Source organism: Liolophura sinensis, chromosome 4, assembly GCF_032854445.1.
Source record: "Liolophura sinensis isolate JHLJ2023 chromosome 4, CUHK_Ljap_v2, whole genome shotgun sequence".
In the NCBI taxonomy this organism is placed as follows: domain Eukaryota; kingdom Metazoa; phylum Mollusca; class Polyplacophora; order Chitonida; family Chitonidae; genus Liolophura; species Liolophura sinensis.
Genome location: NC_088298.1, coordinates 8,796,889 through 8,810,595, shown reverse-complemented (window position 1 = coordinate 8,810,595; position 13,707 = coordinate 8,796,889). Strand labels below are relative to the sequence as shown.

Here is a 13,707-nt window from a genome sequence, read left to right as displayed (position 1 = left end):
GTTAATCATGTTCAGGTTAACAAACCTTTTTGGTAATGACTGCCTTATGAATATGTATTACTCAGACGTATACTCCTTCCCTGTACAGGTGCTGCCACCTATGAAGACACACCTTGCCCTAGTGGCCACTATTGCCCCCCAGGGACAGCTGTTGCTGTGAACAACCCGTGTCCTGTCGGCACCTACTATAACCTGACGTTGGCGAGGACGGTTGAGGATTGTCTCCCTTGTCCGGGTGGAGAATACTGCGAGACAACGGGGCTAACCTACCCCACAGGAAAGTGCTCACCAGGTACTGTAAGAGTAAGGTGTATTATTATATTTGATTGGCGTTCTGCACAAGATATTTTCCCCACTTAGATTGAAGTACCTGGAGAAAACCACCGACCTTCGTACCTGGAGTACACCACCGACCTTTGTACCTGGAGTAAACCACCGACCTTTATACCTGGAGCAAACCACTGACCTTCGTACCTGGAGTAAACCACCGACCTTTGTACCTGGAGTGCACCACCGACCTTTGTACCTGGAGTAAACCACCGACCTTTATACCTGGAGCAAACCACTGACCTTCGTACCTGGAGTAAACATCCGACCTTTGTACCAGGAGTAAATCACCAACCTAATAAGATCGTCTGATTTTAAAACTGAAAAAAAAATGCAGACAAAAAGTATTGGTTTTGCCCTACAAAAGTGCTTTTTCAGAAGGAAATAATGGCCTGTGTGGCAGATTAAACTTTGCGAAGAAAAATTTGATTTTAATTTTTTTTCTTTAGCACAATTACATACATGTCATAAAATATTATTTCTGGTGCTAAAACTTTGTGGTTAGCGAGCTTTTGCAGCACAATGACTAGAGCTTCTCACCAGTAGCAATTGCGACGCTCTTATTTAAGTCCAGCTCATGCTTGCTTCCTCTCCAGAAGTGGGAAAGTCTACCAGCAACCACCAGATGTCCACAGCCCCACCATAATGCTGGTCGCAATGTTGCGGATCAAATAAATCTGGAAAAATGAATTAATTAGAACCAATTAAATCTCCCATTATTGTATCTTTTTAACAGGATGGTATTGCAGTGAGAATTCAAGTTCCGCAACTCCATCGTCCCCAGAAGGTGGAAAGTGTCAGCCAGGCTTCTATTGCCCTGAGGGTTGCCCTGAGGGGTCGACTGCACCCACCCAGTGTGACCCAGGCCTTTACTGTCAGACTTCTGGTTTACCCCTACCCACAGGAAACTGTTCTGCCGGTAAGAGAGTTTTGATGTATGTAATTGTGTTGCAAATCATGTGTGAAAAGATGAAAACTTGTGGTGAAAGGGGAAAAAATCGATAGTTGGCAGTCCCAAACAAAGACAGTTGGACTAGTTGTTGGTGTGCTAGCATAGCACAATAACACAGAAGCCTCTCACCAATGTGATTGCTGTGAGTTCAAGTCCAGCTCATGCAGGCTTCCACTACGGGCATACCTGGAAAGGCCTATCAGAGACCTGCAGATTGTTGTGGGTTCCCAACCAAGATGCTGGTTGCCATTATAAATATGTAAGTGAATTATTCATGAATAAAGCATAAAACTCCAATGAATAAATAAATAAATGAAAGGCATTACGACAAGGGAGATATTTAGCCCATTCAAATACCATGTCGGGGGAAGTTTTGAGAGCAGCTTTTTACTTATAACCCAATTTATCAGGTTAAATGGGCCCATATATGGTAGATAAAACAGGGAACAGCCAAGAAATACCTGTAGGACTTTTGCTCACATGTATCTCTGATATATACATATAAGTTGTTATTTCACAAAGTGGTTGTGACATTTCTGCTGCTCGCATGGCACTGTGTTTTTGACAAGCAGTGAACAAAATGTCACTTGTGAATGACATACGTTTGTTAAATTCTGTTAGCTATATCTTTTCCTGAAGTGGATACGGGGTGAAATTTGATGGTTGATTTCTGTACTTTACATTTTGTGAACTTTAGGTGACGCTAAGTTAATTTGATGTTTTACAGGCAAACCTAGAATAAAATAAAAAAAGTTATAAAAATAAACCTATAATCTCTCTTTTTGTTTTGTTTGATTGCCTGGTTTTATTATTTTCATTGTTTTTCAAGATATTCCAGTCATGTAAACATTTTTAATAGGAAACAAAATTGCTACAATGGTTCACATTTTTCACAAATTAGATAATTTTCAAGTTTTTATTTTTATACCCCTCTCTGACATTAAAAAAATGATTTATTTGAAAAGCAATTATAAGAATTGTAAAACAAGTAAAATTGGTGTGCCTTACTACCAATCATACATGTCATATTCTGTTATGTTTAGTTTTAAAAAACAATTTTGATTCATGAAAATGTCTGAACTTGAAGATTTTACTCCTATCAAAATTTCATATCAAAGGTTTCTACTGTACCCTGGAGGCATCCAGCCCTACCCCCACAGACAACATAACTGGAAGCATGTGTCCGGTGGGGCACTTCTGTCCTGAGGGAAGTCAATCCCCTGAGCCCTGCCCTGTGGGGTACTACCTTGACAGCACCCATCACGACAGCCTAGTGGACTGTGTGCCCTGCCCAGGGGGAGAGTACTGCCCCGGAGTGGGGCAGGAGTTGCCCCAGGGTCCGTGTAGTGCTGGTTACTACTGTCCACCTGGCCAAAATTCATCCCAACCTTATGAGTACAGGTAAGCAATTTGACGTTAGGAAAAACTGATTTTGAAACAGTGTAACTTGAGAACAGTTTGATGTGAGAGTTCAGGTTAACTCAGTGATTTAAATATTACACAAGTGTCCCTTTTGTATGTGTATTTGTCTTTCACATCTTCTTTTTTGTGAGTCAATGATCCTATTAAAATTTTGTCCAATTGTTGAAGAGAGCCGTATGTTTTGGATGAATGTGGTTTTAGGTGAGAATTGTTTGTAATTTTGTCATTCGTAAACGCAGAGGGAAGTAATTTATAACGGAAAGACTGTGTGATAAAAGTAAAGAGATTGAATACTTAAAATGCCTCTGTCTGATGTGTTTAAATACTAGATCAGCGATTCATATGCAAATTTATGTGCTCCTAAATGCAGGTGTCCGATTGGTCACTACTGTCCTCTGGGTTCTGATCAACCAATCCGATGTGACAACGGAACATACCAGGATGTAGAGACTCAAGAGTCATGTGACACATGTCCCGCGGGTTATGTGTGCGACAACACCATGGGCATTGTCATCCTTGACAACAGCACCACGCTTTGCCCCATGGGATACTTCTGTCCTTCAGGAACAAGGTTTAGCTGGGAATTCCCGTGTCCGATCGGAACTTTCAACAATTTAACAGGTGATTGTGAACATCATTTCATAAGCAGACAGCTAAAAAAAACAGCAGCTGATTCCAGAGACCTGGGATTCAAAACAGGTGTTGGTCATTTCAAAGACTTTAAAAATGGTACTTGTTGCTGCGTTGCTTGGCGCTCAGCACTGAGAAGTTAGAGCAAGTAAACAGGACTGGGTGGCCTGGTGTCAGTATAATATGAGTGTGTGGGGTGTCATGTCTGGTGTCTTTGGCATGATACTTCGGCAGCACTTTGGTGGAATGGATTTGTTACTCCTCAAGAAGACACAGTATATGTAAACACACCTACTGACCCTTCATCCAGCATATATAAATACACATACGATAAAATTTTTGACTTAAATTCAAAATTTAAATTTATAAGGCCCAAATATAAGCTTTGATTTTATATTGTATTTTGAATGTTGACAGAAATGACTTTTGTGGCATCAACCCTTTGAATATTTCAAAATGTCTTCACAGTAGTCAATTTTGACATAACGACAACATTTGTAAGGTTGTCAAAATTTTAATTTCTAGAGCCCCAAAAAAGAAGGTGAGATTTTAAATTGTATTTCAGATATTGAGAGAAATGGTTTTGTGGCACTGGACCCTGAGCACCTTTAAACAAAGCCTATTTCAGGTGGATTCCTTAGTTTCAAATAAATGATTTTTGATTATTATTTTGTCAAGTGAACATTTGCCTGAGTTTATACAACATAACTATAGACCTGTTTTGTTCCAGGTCTGACTTCTGAACAGAGTTGTTCCCCTTGCCTTGGAGGTTTCTACTGCCCAGTCGCAGGCATTGTGACCCCAGTTGACCTCTGTGATGCTGGGTACTTTTGTAAACAAGGAGCCAACATTTCAGCCCCTGACCAAGGTACTGGAACTGTATGAATATTCAAAAGATAGTTATATGTGAATTAATTACTATTTTTTTTTTAAACTAGCAAAAGAGGAAGAAAAAATCAAAATATTTTTTAAAATGACATGTACTACCAGTATGAACAGTTTAATTTAATTACATGTGAAATTCCGTAAAACCCACTGCATAAACTAAAAACATTCTCCTGACCCAAAAAAGGGAAAAAAATTTTAAAAAAAGTGAAATAATTTTTTCAAAAACTTGCCCGAGTTTTGTATCAGTCTAGGAGAAAGCATGGGAAATAGATTACAACTATTGTTTTAATACATGTGTTCTTTAAACTGGCAAGGTAAAAGACCAAGATTTAAGCCAAAACATTGCATTTTTTGAGGCCAATAAATGTCATAAAAGATTATCTTGGTGCTGATATTACATTTTACAAGGCAGATGTCATTCTAACCGCAAAACATCTGAAATATCTTTCAGAGATCAGTAATATTTCGGAATTGGGTAAAATGTACAATTTAGTCACAGGCAAAGTCGTAATCAACAAAGAATGGCATGATTTGAATACAATAATTCTCGTTTACAGGTGCAGATGCTAACGTTTGCCCTCAGGGTTACTTCTGCGCCCTGGGCACCTCTGCCCCACTAGCCTGCCCCAAGGGCTCTTACAGTAACCTGACTGGTCTGACTGCAATTGTGGAGTGTACAGACTGCCCCGAGGGTCAGTACTGTGCCGAAATGGGCAGGACTTCCCCTAGTGGGCTGTGTGATGCAGGGTAAGGGAGACCACTCACTCACACATGTAGTAACTGACCACTGTACTCATATCTGCCCTAATGTTTATTTCGTCTTTAGCAGTGTATTTTTTAGAGGTAAATAAAGGTTATAAAATGTTACTTTGTTGCTGAACCTTTTGGTTTTTTCATGTAGGACAATAGCTGGGGGGCTGTTGGCATTGTGAAAAAAAGACAGTGAAATGTCTAGAGTGATTTTATTGTCCTTCTGAGAACATTATTCTGGAACTGAGAAATTATATGTGGCCGAATTCTTCAACCTTGTCAGCCATCTCTGCAGTCAATGTTTTAAAAACATTGTGAGAGATTTATAGAGTTTAGAGAAATAATTTGCATAGTTTTATGAAGCTTCCATTTTTAGTGACACAAACAAATCATTTTATTATCATTTTCATCATAACTGTATTCATAAATTCCTCTGAAAAAAGTGCTTTGATGGTTGAAAAAAGTTGAAGATTTAGAGTAAGGGCCGTATTTGTTGACCTCATCTGTTGTCAACCAGTTTTTGGTATCAGCTTCTGTTGAAAAGCTATTTTCAAGAACATAGCTCATTAACAATTAAACTGTTGCAAAATATTTATTTTACAGTGCTAGTTGTAATCCAGTTTGTAGAGGTATTTGAAAAAAAAACAATTGAGAAACATGTAAAGCATGAAATCAGAAACTTGAGCACAAAATGTTTGTTCTAATGTTTTCAGGTTTTACTGTGAACTAGGGTCTAATAGCTCCCAGAGTATCATATGCCCTGTGGGTCATTTCTGCCCTATGGGGTCGGGCGCCCCGACACCCTGCCCTAACGGGACCTACACGAACGCCCTGGGGAATACAGGTGTCAATGACTGTGAACCTTGTGATCCAGGCAAATACTGCAATGGCACAGGTACGTGTATGCTTCCCTAAAGAACTTTGAAGTTTATACAGTCAGTAGAAATGTTCTTCTCAACACAGGTGATCTGACCAATGAGGTTAGAGGTTCAAATCCTGCTCTGACAGTTTTGTGATTTGTAAGTTTAGAGATTTGCAAAGTAACTGGAAAAGGACATGGATTTAATACTGGCACCCATGTACCCGACTGATCTCATAATTCAAGTGAAAACAAATTATATTATTTAAAAACAGGGAGGCTCTCTGACCATGGGCAAGTCTACAACAAGTTTAGTTCAAACTGCTGCATGACCTTTGGCCTATAAATTGTGGTGACTGCCCTCATATTCTGACCACATCCTCAAAACATCAATGAAATAAATACTTAGTCATTGTTCTTATGATAAGTATGCTACATTTATGCATATTAACAATTTCCTTACATGAGCATCGCATGCAGTATTAGTAAGATCAATCAAATTGATCAAACGAGATCCTGCAATATTAGTAAGATCAATAAAAATTGATCAAACAAGATCCTGCAATATTAGTAAGATCAGTCAAATTGATCAAACAAGATCCTGATATATTAGTAAGATCAATAAAAATTGATCAAACAAGATCCTGCAATATTAGTAAGATCAGTCAAATTGATCAAACAAGATCCTGAAATATTTGCAGCTTATAACTTTTTCAAATCAATAAATGTTTCTTTTTCCTCGTTTCAGGCCTCTCAGCCCCTGTGGATTTCTGTGACTTAGGTTTCTACTGCCCTGGAGGAGACACTGTTCCGAACCCCGTTGAAACGCCTTGTCCTATTGGCTTACATTGTCCACTGGGAACCAGCGTACCAGTACCATGTGATCCTGGCACATATGCAAATTTCTCCCAGGCATCCTATTGCCTGGAATGTCCAGCAGGGTTCTACTGTGTACCTGAAGAAGTCATCGAAGGTAATTAGTTACGTAAATGTTAATTGCACTACTTATAGATAATCCAGTCTTGAAAGGATCAAGATTGGGGGTGTTTCGATGTACAGTAAGCAAGCAAATTAAGTATCCAGCTCAAAGAACAGGCTGGAAAAACAATATCCAAAGTGAATCTTTTAAAATTAAATATAGCCTTGATTGTTTATCTTGAAGAATTATAATTGTTTTCACAAACTACAGTAAACTTCCTCACCAGTACTACAGTTTGTTTTATCTCCAGCTGTACATGGGAAGGTAAGTCAGCAACCTGGGGATGGTCGTGGGATTCCCTCTGGGCTCTGCCGCAGTTTCCTCCCACCATAATGCTGGCCGCCATTGCATAAGTGAAATATTCTTGAGTATGGCGTAAAACATCAATCAAATAAATAAATAAATGAGTTGTACAGAATGGTGATTAGATTGTGGATTGTAAGTTTACTGTATATCACATGTGTTTCACCTCCTCAAAACAGCAGAGTGAGTAGTCTTTCATGAAATTATAGGTGATCTATGTGAAGGCGGCCAATTGCAAATGAGACAGAATCTGACAAAATGGTTCAAGGAGATTTTATGATGTGCAACACTAAATTAGGCTAAACAAAACAAGAAGACAAAATCCACTTTGCAGAGAATTAAATGAACTAAAATTTTACAAATGGAGCACTCTGACATCCAGAATGTTTGAGAGTACAGCACCAAATATGGCTGCATGCCAGTGATTTGTGATTTGATGTGTTCTTGCATGAAGTCTCATCAGAACAATTGTGGAAGTAACAAATATATTTTGTTTCTGCAGGATCTTCCAAGACACTTAGATAGAATTTCATTTTTTTAAGTTAATACACACTCCCTATTATTTTTTTTTTAATTTACTAGGCAATTCTAGTTCAGGACATCGCCTTTGTCCTAGAGGGTTCTACTGTCCAACTGGAACAGGTCGAAACTGGACTGCGTGTCCAGTGGGAACCTTCAGCAATGTCCTTGGTCTGGAGATGGACACAGATTGCCAGCTGTGCTCAGGTGGCATGTTCTGTGACCTTACAAACTTGACAGCACCCTCTGGTGCCTGCGACCCAGGCTACTACTGCACAGTGGGTGTGGACACGCCAACACCCTCTGGTGGCCACCTTGGGCAAGGAGGAATTTGCCCTGAAGGTCATTTCTGTCCAGGGGAGACAACTTTACCTGAAGGCTGCTATGCAGGGTTTTATCAGGTAAGAGGCTTAGGTGTTGAAATTGAGATATAAAATGGGTATTTAAAATTTTACCCCTCAAAATTCTCTTCTTATAGGCAAATAAATTTTATAAAATCCCTCCTCTCATCACTCCACCCCGAAGGGATAAGCAAAATTAAAGGGATTTGTTGAGCATACAGGCCGAGGCCTTGAGAGGTCACACCCGCAGTTTTGTTGATTAGTTTCAGGTTACCTTGAAAGGTATGGTGTGTGAGCTACTTTCAACCCACCCAAGTTAATGCCAACAGACTGGTCGTTGAAAAGATGTGGCGGAGTCACAGCATGGCTTAGATAGGGCCATACCATGTGCTATGAGACTCTTGTCAGCTGACCACATGATGAATGTGCAATGTGATTCGAATTGGCTGAGGCCATGCGAAAAAAAAATATTTCTTTTGGTTCTGAAACTTTGTGTCAATAGGTTCTCATCAGACCTTCCAAGCAAACCTCATTGCTTAACCAAGGTGACTCCCACGTCGATTCCATGTGGGAAAGTTTATCAGCAATTTGCTAAAGGTTTTCTGGTTTACTCTAAATACTTTTTGTTTCCTTGTCCAAAAAAAAAATATGACCACCCTAGTATAAGTGAAATATCGTTGAGTATGAAATATTTTCGAGAAGGATTATAAATTATCACCACAAAGTCAGTGGTAATTATTAAAATATTTTCAGCAGACCAGCCTTATCATATTTTCTGTTTTTGTTACGTTATGTCTCACACAAACAAAGAAACTGTTATTATTTATCTCTTTCCCCTCACTCCAGGATTTGACCGGTCAGTCTGACTGCACCCCATGTCCAGCAGGCTACTTCTGTCCAGCTAACTCTACCACGTACACAGACAAACTCTGCCCGTCGGGTCATTACTGTCCAATCAGCACGCAGTATGACATCCAGTACAAGTGTCCTCGTGGAACCTTCAACAATCTCACAGGTAAGGGGACCAAAAATATGTGTCGAGTCCAAAATTTGTTAATTGCAAACATGTAATTCTGATTTGAGTAGAAGGAAGACAAGTGAGTTACAGCCGAGTGTATCATAGTCTCCCACGAAGCACAATTTGATTGATTGATTTATTTATTTATTTATTTGATTGGTGTTTTACGCCGTACTCAAGGATATTCAACTTATACAACGGCAGCCAGCTTTATGGTGGGAGGAAACTGGGCAGAGCCTGGAGGGAAACCCACGACCATCCGCATGTTGCAGGCAGACCTTCCCACGTACGGCCAGAGAGGGAAGGTGTGGCTGGACTTGAACTCATGCACGATTTGTACTTGATTTCTACGCCTGTGTGCACATCCAGAACAGACGCTGATACTTGTTCATTGTACTCAAGCACTCGCCGCTAAGAGAAATCTCACCAACATGATCCCCCAAGTTTACATGGTCACTACACAGCCATGAACAACGATTATTGGTAGTTGTAGATGCAGCCGTTGTTTTTGTTTGGAGAAATTGTTAGCAAAATGTTCTACTTTGCCGACTAAGATACAGTTTCTAACTGGCTAAGCAGCTTGAATTAGAGTTGCATGTTTGTAACTAAACATTCGCGTGTACCTCTTGTAGACCATAAAGCTGCATTCCATTTGATAATTACAAGCTCCATTTCCAAAACAATCTTTACACCAGTCCCCAAAGAAATATGTGAGAAATAATATGTAATAATTAGCAAGTACCGTAATTCTTCAAGCTTTTCAACTGCCTCTCCAACCAGTATTTTCAGACATTGTGAGAGAACCATGAGGTGTAGAGAAATGATTTGCACAGTTTTATGATGCTTGCATCTTTATAGAGACACATTTTTAGAGTCATTTTCATATTGACTCTATGCATAAATTCCACTGAAAAAAGTAGATTTAGAATGAGACTGGTGAATTGTATCAAGGGATAAAACAGTCGTCAGTTTTAATGAAGTAGGGGAGAGATTGACCCTTAGGATTTCTCAGTACAAACAAGTGCAGATGAACTAAAGAGAAAGGAAAAACACGATCACATTGTATGTAATTGAGGAACCAACTAAACATTGTTTCGTACCATTTCTGAGAGAAGAGTGTCTTTTTCTTCTTTGTCTGTTTTCTATAACCCATTTGTTAAAGAAAAATCAAAATTGATCTACTTGTTAATCGCATTATGGGTATGAAACATCTCAAAAATGTTGTCAGGTGGGCGAGGTAGTTAGCAGGCCAGTGCAGTGCAGTGAGCCAGGAGCCTCTCAGCAATGCAGTTGCTGTGAGTTGAAGTCCAGCTCTTTGCTGGCTTCCTCTCCGGCCCGTATGTGGGTTGGTCTGGCAGCAACTTGCGAATGGTCACGGATTTCCTCCCACCATAATGCTGGCTGCTGCTGTATAAGTGAAATGCTCTTGAGTACAGCGTAAAACAACAATCATACTGACTTCAGTAAAATTTCATGGACTTTAATTGTTGCCTCTTGAATATAAGTATTTTGGTCAGAAAAATTGTCTTTTGACCTTGTTTTTTGTTTTAAAGTCTGAAATATTGTGGGGTTCATTAACTTTACATCTATTATATCTCCAGTTGGTTCCAGAAATACAGATTTTTTATCCAGCCGATGTTTCATTTCAGTCCTTTAAGAACAGTTCAAATTTCAGAATGAGGAACCACAGGAAGTATGAAAGTTTGAAGTATACTGGAATAGTAATTCAGTGATTTTCGCTCTAATTTTTATTTCACAAGGTCAAGCAAATGAAACTGGATGTCAGCCATGTGAACCTGGATATTATTGTGATGGGGAAGGCCTGGTGACCCCTACAGGAAAATGTGATATGGGATGGTTTTGTACATTAGGGTCTTACTTGGCACAGCCCACTTCTCCAGAAGGGGGGAAATGTGTTGCCGGTGAGTGAGGACAAATCTGTCTTTTAAAAGTTGAGCAATTAATAATAGATTTTTATACTAAGTTAGTTTAGAGTACTCTGGACTTAAAGCATCAAAACAAGACACATGTGAGATGTGATGAGGAAGGTTTACAATTTGGGTCATATGACGGGCAAACATAAATATTTTAGACAGCTCTGTCCACATACTTATTTGAGATGTGGTGAGGAAACTTTATAATTTGGGTAATATGCAAACAAGAAACATTTTAGACAGCTCCGTCCACATACATATTTGAGATGTGGTGAGGAAACTTTATAATTTGGGTAATATGCAAACAAGAAACATTTTAGACAGCTTATTTGAGCCTTTGATACAAAGTGGACAAAAAGTGAACGATTAACTCTTCAAGGTGTTTGAATCATTGAGAATCAAAAAAGTATTTCACTGGAAAAAAAGCTACTTAAGATGAAATATGGGAGAAGTCTTTCCATTTAATTAAACGTTTTGAAACGTAATTCTATTATTCGTCTTTGTTATCCAGGTGAATATTGTCCAATGGGAAGCTCAGCTCCTCTCGGCTGTGACCCTGGACAGTACTGTGACACTGATATGATGTCATCACCACGTGGAGACTGTGATGATGGGTACTACTGCATTGGGAACTCCTCTACCGCAAGACCGTCAGGCGTCGGGGGTAAGGGTTTAAGAGGAACCGACCAGTGATGGTGAATCTGTCTACGGCTGCTTGCTGTGAATGTCAGAATGCTGGTCACTTATACAGTGATTGCTAGCAGGCCCTAAATGTTTTTGCTGTCAAATTTTCGTAAAGATGAAAATTTTCTCCAAATATAATCGAAGCGTCGTCGATGTTGCAGAATTTACATGTATACTGACAGGCGATAATAAAACCCCAACAAAATATAACAAAGATATATACAAGTGACTTTATTGACGGTAAAACATGTTCAACATCTGATTTTTTCCCTGCCTTGTTTTTTCTCCCCAGGTGACAGATGCCCTGTCGGTCACTACTGCCCCTCCGGGAGCTCTGCCCCACAGCCCTGCATGGCGGGGCACTTCCTGCCCAGTGTAGGGGCTCACAACTCGACCTGGTGTCTGCCGTGTACTGCAGGAATGTTTTGTAATCAATCCGGACTAGCCCAACCAGATGGAGACTGTGACCCAGGTGAGATTAAAATCACCCTGAAGAATGGGACATGGGATGCTCGAATTTACTTTACAACAGTGCGGATTTATAACTAAAACATGCATTAATTTAAGGGTATCTCAAGTTTACTGGGGCCAATTCCATGAAGCAAATTTCTGCCTCCAGTCAAAATTTAAAACCTTGTCACAATGTTAAGTGTTTGGTATTGGAAGATGAAATTTTGGCCCCGTTTCTTAAGATAACATTTGTAAGGTGCTCAAAATATCAATTTCTAAAGGCTGAAAAAAAGCTTAAACATCGTACCTGAAATTTTGACAGTCAAGAAAAGGCTTTAAAAAAGTGTTGTTTTTCAAATATTGTAATCGTCTGCATTTATGAAAGTTTCAAACATGTGAAGTCATGTAAATGATTAAAAAAAACAAAAAAAAAACGTTTCTTGAATGGTATTTGATGATTATGGCGCCTAAATTAGATTGACAGTCATCAATCAGTAAATCATTTGTTGCTGTTAATTTGTCATTTGTTACGGTTAACAGGTTACTATTGCCCTGAGGGCCAAACAGTCAGACAGCCATCTGCATACGAGTGCCCAGCCGGCCACAAGTGTCCTGTTGGGTCAAGTATCTACCAGTTGTGTCCATCAGGGACATACCAGGATGAAGTACGGCAGAGCGCTTGTAAAGAATGTCTAGGCGGATTCTACTGTGACAATACCCTGGGACCGATTGTCAACTACACCCTGTTTGTCTGTCCAGAAGGTTTGTCATAACTGTGTTTGATCTAGACATTCAGCCCCCCCAAAAGGGCATTTTTAGAGGCAAATAAAACATTTTGAAATTTGTTTTCCAGCAACTTGTGGGTGGTTGTGGGTGTCTCCCAGGGCTCTGCCCAGTTTCCTCAAACCATGTTGCTCACTGCCGTTGTATGTGTGAAATATTCTTGAGTATGGTGTACAACACCAATCAAATAGATAAATGACTAAATATAGTATAAATACTACAATGCTTGGCTTTTATGTTGTGCATTAAAGTGAGCGGGCATACTTGTTAAGACACATTTGTGTTTTTATTGTCTTACATTTGAGGGGTTGGTTCGGTCATGGATCAAGGATTCCCTGTTGCCACATTCATTGTTCTCGGGACATAAATTGACAATAAACAGTCGACAGTAGCTTTTAGGTCATCTTACATGAAGTTTTATGGAGATGACTTGATTGCCGTCCGCAGATATGCTGTTCAAACTGTGCTTGGCTTGCAGGTGAAAATATTTGCACCCTGTACCTCAAGTTCCCGCCTGAAATATTGAACAGCAGTCCATTGGCTATGATTATAAGTCTGAATATTCATTAGATACGCCGCGAAGGTTCGCTTGTTGACTGACGATCATCAGGATATTAGTGTAAACTTCTTGAATACGACATAATAAATAAAGCACCAGTCAAATAAATTTATAAAAGCGGCTCTTTCTTTTTAAGAAGACAGCTTCTGACTGACCTAATTCCATCCCCCACAGGTCATTACTGCCCCAACGGAACTCGATCTGCAGCTCAATACCCATGCCCCCTGGGGACATTCAACAACAACACGGGCCTGACCGCACCAGAGAGTTGCGACCCTTGTCTCGGTAAGTCTCTGTATTCTTGGTGAA

At 39.7% G+C, this 13,707-nt stretch overlaps 1 protein-coding gene across 1 annotated transcript in view; it reads left to right on the top strand.

Annotated features, from left to right (window-relative positions):
* Positions 1–13,707, top strand: part of LOC135464380 (uncharacterized) — a 173,902-nt gene that overhangs the window by 93,037 nt on the left and 67,158 nt on the right. The window contains 10 exon segments of the mRNA XM_064741806.1: positions 4,777–4,966; positions 5,683–5,864; positions 6,577–6,801; positions 7,693–8,030; positions 8,817–8,985; positions 10,749–10,910; positions 11,434–11,586; positions 11,899–12,078; positions 12,597–12,818; positions 13,573–13,683. Of these exon segments, the coding sequence (XP_064597876.1) occupies positions 4,777–4,966; positions 5,683–5,864; positions 6,577–6,801; positions 7,693–8,030; positions 8,817–8,985; positions 10,749–10,910; positions 11,434–11,586; positions 11,899–12,078; positions 12,597–12,818; positions 13,573–13,683 (1,932 nt within the window).